We start from the raw sequence: 18293 nt of genomic DNA on the forward strand, positions 1-18293 counted from the left end.
CGGTGCCACCCCTTCCCGGCAGCAGGCACGAGTCACAGGTGAGGAAGCTGTGCTTAAAGACTTCAGCCACGAAGTTACTTTTTAATTAAGCAAATCACAGATAAACCCATTCTCTACTTAAAAACTACCAGATTCCGGAGAACTCCGCCCCCCTCCGCCGACCTCCTGCCCCAGTCCTGGCGCCCCTGCACTGCCCTCCCCGCCCCGAGCTGACCCCTGCCCTGTGGGTGCGCATCCTTCCAACCACTGGAGCCCCGTCTATCTCAAGGTGCTCCCTCTGCTGTCACACTGCCCCTACCTTCAGTGGAAAATGCCTGTTATGCTCTCCGAAATCCCCTTCCTTCCAGATGGGCACACAACTGCCCCCGTGGTGGTCCGGAGACCGTCACCCCGGGTGTGTGCACGGTGCTGTCCACCCTGAGATCGTGGGAGGAAGCCACGCTCACATCCTACCTGTGCACTGGGGACACCAAGGCAGGTCGGTCCTACCCGGGCCACCTCGTTTCCCAGCGCATCCCGAGAACATCCAAACTCCGCCTCCAAACTCCGCCTGGATCTACAGGCCATGAACCCCGTGGCCTCAGTTATTCCACGAAAGCCAAGAACCAGAAATTTAAGGAAGAGTCTTTGACTGAACGCCAGGGAGGTTACAGAGGACGCACTGCAAACCCAGGCTTTCTTCAGAGGAGAACCCCCAGGCCTCACTCAGACAACCGACTCCTGGGTCAGGAAGTCCCAGGCGGCGATGGGGGTTGGGGAGGCAGTGAGGGGCAGAGAGGCTGGGCAGGGGCAGCAGGAAACACCCAACTGGGAAGGCACGGGCTTCCCGACCTTGCCCGGGGGCACCAGACTGCACCCCACACCACAGACCCTGCTGCAGGATCACACTCCTGCAGCACACGCGTGTCTGTTGACATGATGAAAACCCTTGAATCACTCACAGAAGGCGGCAGAGTCACACATCTGAATCTGAAGCCCACGGGGGTCTCTGATTTGCACTTAGCCTTTGCCCGGCGGCACTGATTCAAAGGTCTGGGACCTGGCCTTTGAATCCCTAGGGCAGCGTCGCTTTTCCCACTTCAGGCTTACAGTACTACTTAAAAAGCAGGAAAAAATATTTTAGAAAGATGCCCACCCTGGGGGCTTCCCTGGTGGCGCAGTGTTTGAGAGTCCGCCTGCCCATGCAGGCGACGTGGGTTTGTGCCCCGGTCCAGGAAGATCCCACATGCCGCGGAGCGGCTGGGCCCGTGAGCCATGGCCGCTGAGCCTGCGCGTCCGGAGCCTGTGCTCCGCAACGGGAGAGGCCACAACAGTGAGAGGCCCGCGTACTGCAAAAAAAAAAAAAAAGAAAGATGCCCACCTTAAATAGCTACAATAAAGTATCAATTCTTAAAGAATTATATGGAAAGTTTATTTATGTAGAACTACTTTTTCAATGGTACCAATGTAAATGATGTTACTGTATCAAGAGAGAAAGCTTTCCATTTCCTTTCTCTTTTTCTTTAAAGGAAGAACCTTTCTTCAAAATAATTTATTTTTGGCTGCGTTGGGTCTTTGCTGTGTGTGGTCTTTCTCTAGTTGCAGCAAGCGGGGGCTATTCTTTGTTGCAGCACACGGGCTTCTCATTGTGGTGGCTCCTCTTGTTGCGGAGCATGGACTCTAGGCGCGCGGGCTCAGTAGTTGTGGCTCATGGGCTCTAAAGCACAGGCTCAGTAGTTGTGGCGCACGGGCTCAGTTGCACCGCGGCATGTGGGATCTTCCCAGACCAGGGCTTGAACTCGTGTCCCCTGCGTTGGCAGGCGGATTCCTAACCACTGTGCCACCAGGGAAGTCCTTTCCCTGTTTTCCGATCGATGCCCTTGGGTTGCTCCTCCAAGCTGAGCATCAGAAGCCATTCCAACAGGAGGACCTTGCCGGCTTCCCCTCTTTAGGCCTCTGACTCACCACGTGCGTTTCAGACCTCGACGCTTTATGATTTAATAGTAACGTGTTGCTTCTGATCTGCTTTCCCATCTTTGTCTTACTTCCTGCCTTTCTGTTATCTGGCTCCGTCTCAAGTGCGTCTGACCTGCATTCCTGGATCTGTTCTACTAGCGTTGTATGGTCTCTCAGAAGAATCAGAAATTAAAATGCGACACTGCGATCCTTTCACAATACTGTGAAGTTGATATTTTTTCCTTAACATTTAACAATAAAAGCAAGTATTCCTCCTACCCCACTGGAGGACCTGACACAGATGACGATTCCACGCAGGCTGCCTTCCAGCAAACCCATGTAACACCTGCGCTTGGCAATGCTCTACAGTCAAAGTATGTCTCTCTCTTCAAATCACCAAACTGGAACATTTACTCACAAAGTAAATATGGACAGGAAGTAAGGCTAACTGCTAACGCTCTTTGAAATTAATTTTACCCTCAAGTTGTTTTGTCTGTGTTTCTGATGTAGTTAGTTTTGGGTGACACACCTGTCGACAGGCATGCTCTCGTACTGGTGATGTGACATCACTGCACTCATGGGATAAACGTGTACTGAACATGAACAGCCTGCCGGGGGGAAAAACATGTAAATTAATAAATGCCTTACAGGGAGCGTCTTCTATCAAACAGGTTAGAAAACATAGAGGGAAGGACATGAGTGAAGTTGGAGGAGCACAGCCATGAAGGGCTTTGCAGAGATGAAGTTTCCCTGAACTTGTGTGTGAAAAGAGTATCTTAGACAGTTGTTCTAAGGGTGCTTTGATTTAAAGAGGTGATTCTAGCTGTTAATGCTTTGGGGTATTACCAAGTATCAAACTTATGACATTCTGTAAAGATTTTCAAAATGAAAAAATTCAGAGACTAGAATTGAATTAAACACCAGTTGGGGGAATATCCTAAGTTTCTGATTCAAAGCTCTTACAAAAATGCACACTTGGTTCCAGTAGATAAGCTTTCCGTTGCATTTTTTTTTAACTTTAGTTCTGTTTGGTGTTAAAAAAAAAAAGGTAAGTAGTTTCAGTTCAAGGCAGAGCAAATGGATATGAATTAGCTCTTTAAAAAAAGTCAAGTTCATGACTTGAGTTAGATTTAGTAAATTAGGGAGAAGGGACAAGTATGAAATTAAAGAAAATGTGGCTCTTAGGATGGTTAAACCATAAAGTCTTCCTAAGGCAAATCAACTCTTCTTGTAAATCTTTGTAGAACAAGGAATTCTTTTTTTTTTTTTTTTAATTTTTAAATTTATTTATTTATTTTGGCTGTGTTGGGTCTTTGTTTCTGTGCGAGGGCTTTTCTCTAGTTGTGGCAAGCGGGGGCCACTCTTCATCGCAGTGCGCAGGCTTCTCACTATCGCAGCCTCTCTTGTTGCGGAGCACAGGCTCCAGACGCGCAGGCTCGGTATTATGGCTCACGGGCCCAGCCGCTCCACGGCATGTGGGATCTTCCCAGACCAGGGCTCAAACCCGTGTCCCCTGCATTGGCAGGCGGATTCTCAACCACTGCGCCACCAGGGAAGCCCAAGGAATTCTTTCGTAATTAAATGGCCACCACACTAGCTTATCTGTCACATAAATTTGGAACACTGCACCTCTCGTTTTTCAAAATGATATACATGCCTGAGCTCTAGAGTTCTTCCACTACAGGAAAACTGTGGAGGGACTGTATCAGGAGGCCGGTTTATAGACCAGTTTTGTGACCTTCGGCAAGTCACCTAAACCTCCGGGCCTCTGTTTCCCCATCTGTAGAATGGGGTGGGCGTGGGGTGTGTGGAGTCACACCAAGGGCTCCCCCCAGCTCCAACATTCTCTCCCTAGTTTATTTCAAGGGGCTGATGGTAACCGTGGCCCCTTCTGAAAGTTAAAAAACATGCTGCTCACGCAGTGCACTTGAACCAATATCCTACTGCTGCTCTAGGTGTTGCCAGGACGAATGGAGCTGCTCCTAACATGCCTTCGGAGCTGGCCTTTTAAAGGCTAAGCAACTCGGAATGTACAACAGTGTACAACGGCTGCGATCAATTTAAAATGTTCCTCAGTTCCCACTAGAAACGGGAACATTTGGAGTTCATCTGGGTTGGTTTTTTCCACTTTCTCTCTCCTTCGACTCTCTTCCTTCTGCTTCTTTTACTAACTTATCCACGTGCACAATGATCAGGCTGAATACAGCGTAGGGCACACAGGGCATTTAAAACGTAACACGGTAGGGGAATTAACTTGGCATTTTTGCAAATGATAGAAATAAAATGAGATGCTGAAAAGCAATTTGAGGAGGTAAGTGGGCAGAAGGCTTTGTGTGCTTCTGCTTCTAACTGGAATTTTGTCGGCACCTCTGCATCAGCAACCGGCTACAGGGGGCTCCACAGACCCTCCCCAGGGGCCCAGCCTCCCCCTACCTGTGGCTGCAGTCTCGTCCCGACAGGATGAACTGAGGCCACAGACGCCACTCACCATCGGGGGGCCCCTGCTGGTCCTGCCCTGACCTCAGACCCGGCTCCGGAACCTGGCCCCTCTCTCTCTGTCCATCCACATGGACTTTTGCCAGCTGCCAGCCGGGCAAACACTTCGCAGCTCTCACTAGACACCTGTCACCAGACGGCCATTTCCCCAATTTCTGCCAGCGGCCAACAGCTCGACCTCACTGCTCCCACCACACGCACACGCGCGTGCACGCTTGAACACACAGGCTCGCCACGCACGCTGCCTGAACCCTGCCTGGTCTCGAGGCTGAGAGCTCCTCAAGCTGGCCTTAAGCGACCCCCAGCCTCCCAGGGGTGGGCAGGGGAGTGGGGTGGAACATTGGAGCACGTGTCAGGCACGGGGTCCGCGTGGACCACGGTGTGGCTCTGGGGTCAGTGACGCTGGCCTTCAGAGCGGAGGCCAGACCCTGTGGGAGCGCCTCTCTCCACATCTACTTGGAAACATTTCAGTTGACTGCAGGGGTTCCTAGTACTTCACATAATCTCTGCCCACTCAGAAGGCAAAAATGGGGTTGCCTCTGGCCGCCAATTTAGAGAACATTTTGATCTCACTTTTAATTGCTCATATCCTATGCTTATGACCGACATACGGGCTATCATTTTTATGTCTGTTTGCCTTTGTCAGTACTACCTAGTCTTCCCCCATCTAGATAATTTGTAGACAAACAGGATTTGGCTAAAAAAATTTTTTTTGCTCTAAGTTTCCTGAAACTCTCCCCAAATGAACTATCTGATAACCTGTACAAATAATTACTGCAGATTCATTCAAGCTCCCAGAGGCTACATGCCTTTTATGACTCACTTCTCACTTCTTCCTCTTCCTGGAAGGAAAACATCGTCCTGTGAGGCTTAACCTTTGGTGATGGTGTAACTGATTCCAGTCTCCCTCCTGGTGTGCGGGGCGCCCTGCGGCCCTTGTTTTGCCTGTTTGCATAGTGTTATTTTGACCCCGTACTGAAATAAAACTGTTTTTGATGGAGGAAGGTGTTTTGTCCCTCAAGTGTATAGGCGAGAGACAAAGGCCGGCAGCCGCGGGGATGCACGTATATACTCGTCCTCACGCTGGCTCTGGAGTGGCCTCTACCGGCTTTGACCTCGGACCGGTGCTGGTACCAATCTCTGTGCCTCGATTTCTCCATGTGCCGTGGAACCTCCTTCAGAGGGTCTGACTCAGAGCAAACCCTCAAGAAACGTTAAAAATTAGTCTTATTTTGGCCAGAGTATTTCCGATGCTATTTAAAAGAGCCAAGTACCATTGAGGAGCGCTTATCTATTGGAATTTTTTTTTTCTGTATATTTATCTGACATGAGGCCCCTTCAATGTTTTATTGGCCAAAAAATTCGTGTGGGTTTTTCCATAACATCTTAACAGGAAAAAACCGAACGAACTTTCTGGCCAACCCAATACAATGGCTTTTGTTTCTCGAAATTTTTAAAATTAAGATCGCTTTAAGCACATAGCATTTTCCCGAGGGTTTTAATTGTCTCTCCTCTACCGGTGAGTCCCGAGGTCAGCCCAGTCGAACGTCCTGGGTTTCAAGGTTTATCTCCCATTTGAGGAATGGATACCGTTGCTTATTCTCCAATGTTACCAGCGCAGCTCGATCTTTCTCTAACTTCCTTATTATTCCCACGTTCATTTTCTTCTTCGCGTTCTCCCGAACGTTTCCCATGATCACGCTGACTGCCAACAGCACTCGGTTAATAATTCAGCATCTTCACACGTTTTGAAACTTCGAGGCAGTTCACGCAACACACACATCAGGTAAGTCTCAAGTGAGACCCTGTCCTACCCAGGGACTTGGCTGGGAGTCTGGGGAATGTGAAGGAAAACCGCACCCAGGCTCCCTGCAGGGGTGAGGGACACACAGGTAAGCAAGGTGGGACCTTTCCCTCCCAGCAACTTCCATCACGGGCCACAGCTGAAGACTCCCAGACATACATGCATGTGGGTTTATGTTCTCACAGTGCAGATAAAAATCACTGGACTCAGTACTGAGGGTTTTTTGTCTTCGTCTGTCAGTTCCAGGAATGCCTATGACTTCTGCCGTCTGCCGTCTGAGATGACTCACGGTGGGGCTGGACTGGGCAGCTAGGTCCTGTGTGGCATCTTACAGACCCTCAAGGATGGCAACTGTGTCACGTCCTTGCAGAACCAAGAACCGCTTCTTTTAAGAAGGGTGTGTTACCCCAGCCAACCCACATCTCCTTTCACTCTTGACAACATCTTCCACTTTATTGGAAGTGGACCAGGTCCCGTATCCCATAAGCAGATATCTGGCTTTTCCTTCTCACTGGGCAGCCTGGTGTACAGCAGCCCTCTGGAACCTGAGCCATCACCAGCGCCCCTGGAAGGCTTCTTAAACTACCCGCAGACACTGTGACCCAGTCAGCCTGGGGTGGGGTGTGAGCCCGGGCGTTGCTAACAGGTTCCCAGGTGGTGGTGGTGGTGACGCTGGCCCAGTGGCCGCACTCTGAGAACCACTGACATTCAGAAACCAGTTTTTAATGACTTGCCACACCTGTGTCTCTGGTGCAGCCTTTTGATGGCCTGGTTTCCCCAGCTAAAAACAGGAATAATCCCACCAACCACAGCTTGTACCTAATCCTAAATCAGCTTGTACCTAATCCGAAAATATCAGGTTGATACAGCCTCGCACATAGAAACCTGCAACTGATCTCGGGAAAAGCGTGTCCTGAAAACTTTAAGACGTGTTCAAACCGCCACACCTGACGGTGCACCTGCCTCGAAGGAGGCACGTGAGGTCGCCCTCCTTGGTGAGCTGCTCCACCAGGCAGGGGCGTGAGCACGTGGCACCCGACACCTGGCAGACGCTGCCTGGGGAGAGGCCTTGGTGTCGCGACCGTGCCCAGCACATGCCAGGCCCAAAGCAGACGTGCACGTGCTCGTCCTCACAAACTATCACAGGTACTCGGCACCAACAGTGATGCTCTAAGGCAGGTGACGGCACGCACCGGCGTTTCGGGAGGGTGGCCGGAACATCTCCATCACGTCCCGGAAATGCCTCCCAAGCCCGGGCCGTTCGCCCTCTTACCCACCTGTGCCCCAGCAGATCCACAAACGAGACCTCCCAGGGCTACCTGCAGAACAGACCTGGAACCAGACCCCGTCAGGTGACCCGCAGCCAGCGCTGCATCAGCACCCGCCCTGCCCTGCGGCCACTCCCACAGCAGACAGAGCGAGGCTCCCAGGGCACAGCCCTGCCCCGCTTCGGCCGCTGGCGTGTTTTCAGGTGGCAGAGGAAGCTCGGCGCCCAAGGCCCCCCACGTCTGACCCACCTCTGTGTCCAAGATCATCTTCCGCCCCAACTGGCCACTCGGGCTCTGGCCACACTGGCCACCGCCTTCCTCTTCCACGAAAAGCCAAGCGGAGCCAGCCTTTACCCTGGCTGCCGCCGCGCGCCGGGCACGTAGTCTCAGCCCAGGAGTCACTTCCTCAGAGACGCCGACCGCACTTGTCCCTCTGCATCCCGCTGCTTTATTCCATTTCTTCCTAGTGCCGGTTATCTGAAAGCATGTTACGGGCTGACTTATGATTTATGGGCTGTGGGCCCCCCATCAGCCCACCAAGTACGTCTCAGTGGGCAGAGGTTTGGTGACGTGCACGGCAGTATCCAGAATCCGTCGTGTCTAGAACGGCACGCGGTGTGCCTAAGTGGTAACTACGCATAATAAATGAGGTGAATTCACTTCTCTTTCAGACTGGTCTGTTTTGCAGAATTCCTGAGATGCAAACTCCCTGAAGTATAGTTTTTGCCCGTGGTAATGGGTCCCCTGGGCTCGGTGAGCTCATCCTTGGTGAGAATTCTCTTCCACGTGAGTCTCGGCTCCGGTGATGCCCCACGGAGGTTTCATTTCTGACCCTGAGGTTCCAGCGAGCTCCCCTGGTTCTTCTGTCAGCCCTGGAGAGCAGCTGGAATTTGGAAAGGAACATGTAGCCACGTGTGGTGCAGACTCCAAGGCGCTGATGTCCTTCCCGCCCACGGCCCGGGGCAGTTGTCCAGCTTTGGAGCTGAGGCCCTGTGCTGCGCAGAGATCTGTTATCACTGATGCTCTGAGGCCCGGCTTCGTCCCGGGGGCTCAGTTCTAAGTGCAGAAGAGGCCTGAGATCTCAGCCCCGGGCCCCGTGCAGGGATAACCCGGGCCCCTGGGCCCCTTTCTGGTTCAGCTGCCCTGTGGTGCCCTGTGTCACTCCAGCGTGAATCTGTCCTGGGTCTCTGCCCAGCACCCCCTTTCCTGTGCTGGAGGCCAGCGCTGCGTCCGTATTTGGATAATGTCACCCCTTAGCTGGTGTGTCTGGATGCTCCCAGCTTCTATGTGGACCAGAAGATCCTTCACCTGCACCCTTTCCTTTGTGCTCCTGACCTGACCCTGCGTCCCAGGGACTTCATGTCGTGTGCTCTGCTTTATGGCCCTGTTAACACACCTGTTCCTCAGGCCTGCTCCAAAGCACCGAGCAGGCTGCCGGGCACCCAGGGCACATGCGATAAATACTTGCTCTTAAAGGAAAGAGTGACTTTCCACATTTTGTCACCAATAGCCGGTCGTGCTGGCCGCTGCAGCTCACTGCCCTCCCCAGAGGCCAGTTCATCCTGTCAAACCACAGAGCCTTCTGCAAGAAATCTTCTACCGTAGCAGAGGGGAGGAAGGGTGGTCATTAGGGGGCGAGAAAGAGGGGGCACCTCAATGGCCTTTAAAAGCCAGTGACGCCCCTGGAGCCACTCACGACTACAGGCAGAGGTGGGACACACCTCTTACTGCGATTCCCTCGACTGGCCCCAGATACACCCAGGCTTCCACACTGGGAAGGCGGGGATATAGTAACAGTAAGAGCAGTAGCTGATCTCTGCAAGCGCTACTGCAGGCCGGACATCCGTCAGGGGCCTTACGTAATAACACAAGGGACAAGTACACGGGTGGGTGGAGCGGGTCTACCCCATACTGGGGTGCCTGGTGCCTGCAGACGCTGTCCATCTGTCTGTCCACACACACTTCTCACTTATCAGAGTACCCTGGGTGCCCTTTTCACCACAGAGTCATATTTTTACATTTGTGTGTTTCAAAGAATTATTTTTTATGCTTTACAATGGATTTAAATAAATGAACATTTTTACCTTGCCTAACACTAAACCTTGATATATTTTTAAAATTTAAAATAAAAAAATAAGATGAACAAAACCCCTAAAGCTTTCCCACAGGGGCCAGGCCCCCAGACCTGCTCCAGGAAACCATTCTCTGCCTTTTCTCTCTGACAGGTTTCCTCCTACCTGGGACAGGTGGGAGCAGAGCCTGGGCTGAGCCTCAAAGCCTGGAGGTGATGGAGACAACGCTGCCTATCCTTACAGGTGTGTGAGTCTCCAAGAGGCTGTGTCTCCAGGGGCCAGCAGACAGCACCACTGCCCTTGGGCGCAGTGGAGCCCAGGAAGCCAGAGGAGTGGGGTCGGGGGATTCCTGACTGCAGAGCTAGAGACAGCACAACTCCGGGCTCAAGGGTCAGCTGGGTGTCCTCAGCTTTGCCATCTGTACAATGGGGCCATGAAATGCCGAGACCGAATGATCCACTATTAATACACTGCTTGCCATTTGCCTCTGACACAAACACGATACAAACAAGTGTTAAATAAGGAAATGTCCTGAAATTCCAAACCAAGCAAAGCCCAGCCCTGGACGCAGCATATCCTTAGCGATATGAGGACAGGCTGCCCACTCCATCCTGCTTTGGGGAACGACTTCGTTCTTTGCCTCTTAAGACCCTGCAGGAAACAACAGGATGTCCCCAAACACGCGGGCTCCTGCGGAACGGGTGCCGTCCAGCCTCGGGTGGGGGACGCTTTTCCTGGCAGGTGGCCTTTTTCTCATCTGTCCTCGTAGCCTCCCCACCACTGCCGAGGCTCTGAGGACACTGTGAGCGAGAACCCGGCTCTTGAGGAAAAGACACGTGAGTCTGGCTCATGTGATTTCTCTGCTGGGGGGTCTGCTGCCAGGGTGAGGGCGGGGCCAGCCTGTTAAGCTGCAAGGTCGCGCTTTCTTCCCCTCCCCCGCACCTTAGGAAAGGAAGCCCCGTTAATAGCCGTGTCCGCTAGGGCGAGCACTTAAAGCTAAGACACAACTGACTTCTGGCCACAAATCGGGTTTTCATTAGTGACTAAATAACAGAAACACAGTGCAGCGGGTAAAACCTCCTCTCCAGCACCTTGTGCCCAGTGCGGGCCGGCGGGAGAGTCTGGCACAGAAAGGGGACGGGAGGGAAGGAAAGAAAGAAAAGAGGTTTTCACAGAAAGGGTACAGCGCTCATTTTTCGGGTAAACATCTCTCTATCCGAGAGCGGTGTTTTTCAACCTTGGCTAAACATTAATCCCCTGAGGAGTCTAAAAGCATCTGGTTGCCCAGGTCACAGCCCCAGGCCAGGCCAGTGTGTTCAGTTGTTTTTTCTCTAAAGTCAGCAAGCCAAACACTAAAAGTTACACACGGTTCTAAAAGGCCTAGTGGGCTCGTCCAGAGCAGGGGTGGACAAACTTCTGCAAAGGACCAGAGACTAAATGTTCTCGGCTTTGTAGGGCCACAGCGTCTTGGTCGTATCTGCTCAGCTCTGCCATCGTGGCATGAGAGTGGTCACGGATGATACATGTGGAAACACGTGAGCACAGCCGTGTTCCAACAAAACTTTATTTATAGCAACAGACAGCGGACCAGAGTTGGCCTGCGGGCCGGCGTTTGCCCATCCCTAGCCCAGAGGAGACGGGACAGTGGCTCTGCTAAATCTCTCCTGAACACCTCCAAACACATTTCCCCTCCCAACACGAGACCCCGCCCTTTGCAAACCAGTCATGAAAAGTCATGTCGAACACCCAGCAAGCGTGTGTTCAGCCAGACCGTGGAGGGTAGGTGGCTGGAGCCGGGCAGGGGCGCCTAGGCCTCGCCCCACTCCTCCGTCTACTTCTGTGTATGTCAGAACGTTTGCCAAGAGGAAATTTTTTTAAAAAGAGAGGAAAATTCCCTCATTAAAAATGCCACAAGCTGAAACTGGCGGGATGTCTGGGGACCGCGGGGCCCGAGCCCGGGGCGCGGCCCTGGGACGCAACGCAGGTGGCCCGGGGGGTGGCAGGGAGGATACTCACGACCAGTAGAGCAGCATGGGCAGGAAGGGGCAGATGATGAGGGCCTGCAGCACCTGCCAGTCCCGGCACAGGGCGGCCAGCCCGGGCATGAGGAGCTGCCCCGCCGTGGCCACGAAGCTCGCCACCATTGTGATCAGGAACCGCTTTCCCGGGGGGCAGAGCTCTATGCCTGGAACACAGAAGGGACAAGAGAGCCGTGAGCGCCTGGCCAGCACGCTTCCCATCTGGCCAAGGGCTGCAAGGTGGTGCGTCAAGGCTGAGATGCTCGTTTGTGCAGCTGGACGAGCTGAGGCTCCCCCTGCAAAGGGAGCGAGATCGTTGCTCAGGGTCACAGAGCAAGTCGTGGCCGAAGAACGCGGTGATGGAGACCGGCCAGCTCAGGAACTAGGAGACGCTGCCTCGCGGGGAGACAGAGCGCGTGCGTCACACGCGGCCCCCATACCTTCTGCTCTCTCGGCGCCTCTGAGCTCCCTCTGCCGCCCTTACTTCCGTCTCTGCTGCTGGACCATGTGGCCCTCCCAACCTCTGCACAGGGCACAGGAAGCCCAGCCCAGCTCCCCCCGCCTCACCACCCCTCCTTCCGTCCCACTGCTCCCCGAGCTCTGAGTTCCAGGCAACCCACTCACACGTGAGACCAAGACAGGTCAGTCGCACCCAATCCATCTTCTGAACAAGACAGAAGCCAAACCATGAAGCAGACTGGATCACACAGGGCGGATCTCACCCAAGCCCCCCCTCCCTCTCAGAATTCTGCTGCCCCCGTGACCTGGGCATCCCACGCACCCCCCTCAGATGACGGCTCTGCCAGTAGGGGCAGGTCTGATTCACCTTCATAGCTGCAAAAACACCGGTGTCTGCCTTCAATAAATGACAAGGACACAGTCCCTCCTGTTTGCAAGACTCTATGCTCTTAATTTGACCTTGCGCAAAAAAAGATGGTCACAAAACCTTAACTTGTAGCACCCAAGTGACAACCAGTGCACACCCACTACATGAATTCCTGTAATAAAAGTCCCCAATACTAGAAGATGCATGGGTTTTATATATTTTCCCCCTATAGAGCCTGTAATTTGTTCACTATTCTTCCTCAACAATTTGCAGGATTCCCTAAAGCTTGCTTTTTTTTTTCATTTTTTTTAAAAAAAAAGCGTAGTTAAAATGATTTTTTAAAAAAGAATGAGACCCTCAGGAGAGAATACTTCTCACGTCTCTGTATCCAGAGACTGTTCGTAGATCAGTGGCTACAGCCCATCTGCTGGTTGTCCAGAGGCCAGAGCAGAGGTCAGAGGTCAAAAGGCAGTAAGAAGGGAAGCAGATGAGAGGGGGCGGAACAGGCCGGTTACATCTGGCCACAGGAGGGAATCGGCATTAACAAGGATCATGCACCACGCCAGCCAATAGCTACACCAGCTCATCTGTAAGGAAGAAATAACAGCCGCCCGCGTCTCCACCCCTGCCCTGCCGCAGACAAGCAGGTCAGCACCCCAGCTACCCGTGCGCGACAGAGAAGCCTGGCCTCGCTCATAAAGAACTTTTGCTATTTAATTAAGAAAATAGGATCAAACAGTTCTCTCCTGGCCATTTACTGTGCTGCTGTTCTTTTCAGCGCCCAGGCCAGGTTCACGTAAAGGATCACTTCCTAGCGGGGCTCAGGTATTTACCCCACATCTGGCGTTCCTTTTTTTTTTTTTTTAACTTTTAATTTATTTGGGAGTATAGCCGATTAACAATGTTGTGATAGTTTCAGGTGCAAAACAAAGGGACTCAGCCATACATATGCATGTATCCATTCTCCCCCAGACTCCCCTCCCATCCAGGCTGCCACGTAACACTGAGCAGAGCTCCCTGCGCTATACAGTAGGTCCTTGTTGGTTATCCGTTTTAAATATAGTTGATCCCGGGCTTCCCTGGTGGCGCAGTGGTTGAGAGTCCACCTGCCGATGCAGGGGACACGGGTTCGAGCCCCGGTCCGGGAAGATCCCACATGCCGTGGAGCGGCTGGGCCCGTGAGCCATGGCCGCCGAGCCTGCGCGTCCGAAGCCTGTGCTCCACAACGGGAGAGGCCACAGCAGTGAGAGGCCCGCGTACCGCAAAAAAAAAAAAAAAAAAAAAAAAATGAAATAAAAAATATATATAGTCGATCCCAAAGTCCCTAACTATCCCTTCCCCCCGCCCAACTGGCATTTCCGCTCTTAAAAATAATAAAGAGATCAGGGTCTTTTAGAAAAGACTAACAGTTGCAGGCTCTAGTTTTCACGTATTAAATAAGCACAAGCAGTGGATGCGCTGCCATGGAAACCAGAACTCGGCATCCGCCAGGGCGAGCGTGATGCTCTGAGGCTCGGCACAGGTTAGGATCAGATGAGAAAATGCAGCACTTGGCCCCTCAGAGAGGGAGCGTCAAGACAGCATAACGGCTTCACGTCCTCGGGTTCGCTGTTTCGACAGGCCCTGCGCGGGGCTGGCGGTTCTCCTCTTCTCTACCTGGCTCTTAAGTATGAAGATATCTGCAGCTATCGTTCTGTTCCCCCAGGCCCCCTTCGGGACATCTAATCCCACACGTCAGTCTCCACCACGTGCTGTCGCACCGAGGATCACAGGCCGCTTCCCAAACCCGGGGCGAGGTTTGCGGGCGACAAAGCAGCATCGCCCCTCGACAGGCAGAGGGTTCCACAGTCTGGCTCCTCCTCCCTCGACCCTCCCCGTGATCCCTGCTCAGACGACGATGAGCTTGTCGTGGTTCTCCTTCCACAGGGTCTCTCCTTCCTCGCCCGTAAGTGGCCCGAGCGATCCTCTCACTCCCAGCTACCTGGACGGGAAGCATCAGCGTCACCGGGGAGCTTCTTAGGCACACAGAGCCTCAGGCCCCGCCTAGGCCCCCAGGATCACACCTGCGTTTTAACAAGAGCCCCAGATGCCCCCCTGACAGGCACTGGCGCACCGTGCTTCTCCCAAGCCATGGGCATCACCCACAGCAGGAGAAATGCTTTTGTCTCCCAGACACACGTCTGTGAGAGCGGAATAAGTAAAATCGTTTCCCGGCCTCTCCAGGGCTTCTGTTCTGCTAGGAATCCTAGCAGAGATTTTGCTTTATCTCATCGGGTGGAAGAACGCAGAGCGTTCCAGCAGATCTACAGCATTTCAGTATCCCTGCTGAGGCAATGGAAAAACACAGCCATTCGATGTAAGGACGCGGGTATGACACTTACAATGACCCTTCTGCCTTGACTCACCAGGAATCCGTTCGGAACTGCCTGAAATCAACTACGTCTGAAGGTGGCTGTACAGATGTTTCAAAAAGAAAAAGCAATTATCAAAGAACCTCAGGCACTTTGGGTTTGCCTTTAATCACATGCTCCTTTTGGATGATGAGAAGTCAGCTTTTCTGAAGTGAGGAGAGGAAGGAATACATCAGAGGGTGAACGTCCTAAGTCCCCGCATCTGGGAGGGGGTGGGGCCTGCAGGTAGATGGTTCTACCCGAGGAAGGTCTGATCCCAGCTCTGCGCACAGGAGCGCTCAACCCTCATCCTTTCTTAAATGCATTTTTAAAAAGCTGTGCGTGCTTGCCGCAGTTCCGGGAGCCTACGTTTTCTTGGGATCTCGAAGTGCTCCCAGCTGCTCTGAAATGAGTCTCCAGGGTTTTTCTGGATGGCAGTCGGCCGTAAGGAGGGAACACATGCAACTGGCTGACAGCTTCCGCATAGAACGAGGAGGAAGTGGGCCCTGCAGGGGAGAGGCTGGGGCGCCAGTGTGGGTGCGCGGCAGGCGTGGGACCCCTTCCCCGCCCCTTCCCGTCGGGTGAAGTCGCTCAGCCTCTGTGCTGCTCCTTCCTCGCCTACAAAGTAGATAGCATTCCTCGGCCACGAGGTGACACACATCCAACCGCCGCTGTTCAAGGCTGTCGTCCCTACAGACCTCAGGCTCAGGCCGTCTGGGTCCGGCTCCGGGTGGGCTCACGTCCCCCAGAGACTAACGCCACTAAAGTGCGTGCTCCCATGCGGGACCTGAACGATCCTGGGTTTTAGGCAAAACTCGGTCGGAACCGACAAAACGATATGCGTACAAGCCCCTGTGACAGGATTCTTGGACGTCAGTAGCCTCTGCTCTCCAGGGGAGGCTGACGAGGCTGCGTGGAAAGAACAGTCTCCTCTGGGTGACGGTCCCTCTCTCGCTGCCTCCGCCTCCCCTTCGGGCTGTGAGGCCCACACCCACCTCCCCCCACCCTCACGAACTCCTGCACCAGGTCCCCAGGAAAGAAACGGGGAGTCTGGACTGGCAAGAAACCAGCCTGCACGCAGGCGTCAGCACGCGCTCCCAGCGAGCCCAGCAGGGTGTCAAGCCCCGCTCCTGCCCCCACGGCTTCTCGAGAAGCACCGGCCCCTGCGGTTTCCCTGGGGCGCCACCCGGGTCACTGTGGCTGGACCCAGATGTCACCCCACCTGGGACAGCGGCTGGCGGGACTCAACTCGCTGGAGGAGGGAGACGGGCTCAGGAAAGGACAGTCTCCCCCAAACTGTGTTCAAGCACCAGAACTAAACATGCTTCTTGATCCGCCGGGGAGTGAGAAATCCATCAAAGCCCGGGGCTCCGCCGAGCGGCTCGGCCACCCCACGAAGGGGCAAGCCCACCACGGGCCGCCGGGCCCCTCACAGCCCCGCGGCCGCAGCACAGGCCACTCAGGGGCCACTGGGCCAGGCTCACGTCCTTCCACGCGGAGCCCCTCCCTATCCGCCCAAGAACCTCTGTCATCAGCCGAGGAGCTGAGGGGCCACTGGGGAGAAACTGCCCAAAGCAGGAGGAAGGGGGCCCCGCCCAATGGAAGGGGGGTGGCATCGCAGCCCCCCACCTCGGGCACCGGCTCCCTCCAGCCTGGCCCGGCCCAGCCTCCGGGCTGCTGACGCCCCCCCGGGCCCGGGCTCCTCCCCAGCAAGGGGAGTGCGCTCACTGGCCGCTGCCCCGACACCCGCCGGCCTCTCTCCTCTTCCCTGCTCCCTGCCCTCACCAAGCTGGCCCGGAAGGGGACACACCACTCTCTAATTACGGCTGAGGACACGGGGCCCCCAGAACCCCAGAAAATAGACCTGTGATTCTGCAATTCCTTATTATAGCAAAAAGTGGCCTGAAATCGCCAGTCATGGAGACTCAAATAGCATCTGAGGGCGTGACTGTAAAAGGCTGCTGTTGTCACAACAGCTTCCATGTCTTACCTTCCCCGCGGAAAACTTCCTTTTCCTCTCAATTTAGGACCTGCCAACCCAGCGGAACGGTTAAAACCACCTCCATTTAGAGAAAAGAAGATAAAAAAATATGGAAACGTAAAGATCTCCCACAATTCACATTCCAGTGCCTGCCAGACATACAGACTCAAACATCTAACGCTCAAATGCAGAAGAACCACATCCCCTACCTGCTGGGTTACCCATCAGGTCTGCAGCGCTGGGCTAAGGCACAGCTCCCGCCCCTCACTGTGGCTAAACACGTCGCTGGGCATTTTTCATCCATTAAACTCACTCAATCTGCACAACTCTCCGATGGAGGTACTGTTTTTTTTTTGTTTTTTTTTTTTTTGCGGTACACAGGCCTCTCACTGCTGTGGCCTCGCCCGTTGCGGAGCACAGGCTCCGGACGCGCAGGCTCAGCGGCCATGGCTCACGGGCCCAGCCGCTCCGCAGCACGTGGGATCTTCCCGGACCGGGGCACGAACCCGCGTCCCCTGCATCGGCAGGCGGACTCTCAACCACTGCGCTACCAGGGAAGCCCGGAGGTACTGTTTTTAATGCTCGTTTCACACAAGAGGACCCCAAAGCTTGGAGGGATTACGTGACTTGTCCAAGGTCACACAGCTAAGGAGGGAACCGAGCAGGAACTGAAGCTAGGGTCCCCGTCCCCCGGTGCCTCCACCCGCCTGGCTGCAGGCAGGTCTCCAACAGGAGTCCCTGGTGGGTCTGGCCTCTAGGCTGCGCCCACTGGAATCTAAGGTCCTGGAGGTCAGGCCTCCTCGGCTTTGCTCACTGCCCTTCCTCAGAGCCTGGGATGGTGCCTGGCACACAGCGGGGACTCAGGTATCTGTCACCTGAAGAAGCTCGTGATGGACTCTTCCCGTCTGGTTCAGTGGCTTTACCTGTGCTCCTCTTTCCTTAGATTTCTACGATGGAATCAATGAGCGTCACGGTAGCTGAGACCGGTGAGTAAATCTGCAGAAGCTGGTCTGACACGGGAGCCCACTGTGGTTCACAGGTTCACACGCTGAGCACTACTGGGGAGACCACTGCCCACAAAGCCCAGCTCCGCAGAAGGAGCCCCTGAGCCCAGCGTCCTCTCCAGATAACGAATTCTTTCTATCACCTCATGTTTCTTTTAAACGAGTGTTATAATTACTCAAAATGAGGAAAAAGGATTTAAACGCTCACTGATGTTTCCGCTTAGCAAGCGCTTCTGTTTAAAAACAGTGACTAACGTTCAGCAGTACACACTTAAGAATTTACATTAATTCCACTTTCAGTCTCCCTGCATTTAGTGAGAGAGGAAAAATCCAGCGAGAGAAGGGACCTGAAGCATCAGAACAGCCTCAAGCCCGCTGAAATCCTTGCATTCTGCATCTGCTGGGCACCTTCATTCAGGTTGAGTGAAGGAGCAGTTACAGAGAGGGGGGGATTTTCGGGTCCAGAACACAGGTTTCCAGCCGTCAGTTCCGAGTGACA

General features: G+C 53.8%; 1 protein-coding gene across 2 annotated transcripts in view; it reads right to left on the bottom strand.

Moving 5' to 3' along the window:
• The window catches only part of SLC22A23 (solute carrier family 22 member 23), a 144044-nt gene that overhangs the window by 26318 nt on the left and 99433 nt on the right, over positions 1–18293 (bottom strand). For both annotated transcript variants that reach the window (XM_027128248.1, XM_027128250.1), the window contains exon 5: positions 11592–11760. In XM_027128248.1, coding sequence (XP_026984049.1) covers positions 11592–11760 — 169 coding nt within the window. The remainder of the gene's footprint in view (positions 1–11591; positions 11761–18293) is intronic.

This window comes from Aethalodelphis obliquidens, unplaced genomic scaffold, assembly GCF_003676395.1.
Source record: "Aethalodelphis obliquidens isolate GAN/ISIS:26980383/991018 unplaced genomic scaffold, ASM367639v1 scaffold34, whole genome shotgun sequence".
Classification (NCBI taxonomy): domain Eukaryota; kingdom Metazoa; phylum Chordata; class Mammalia; order Artiodactyla; family Delphinidae; genus Aethalodelphis; species Aethalodelphis obliquidens.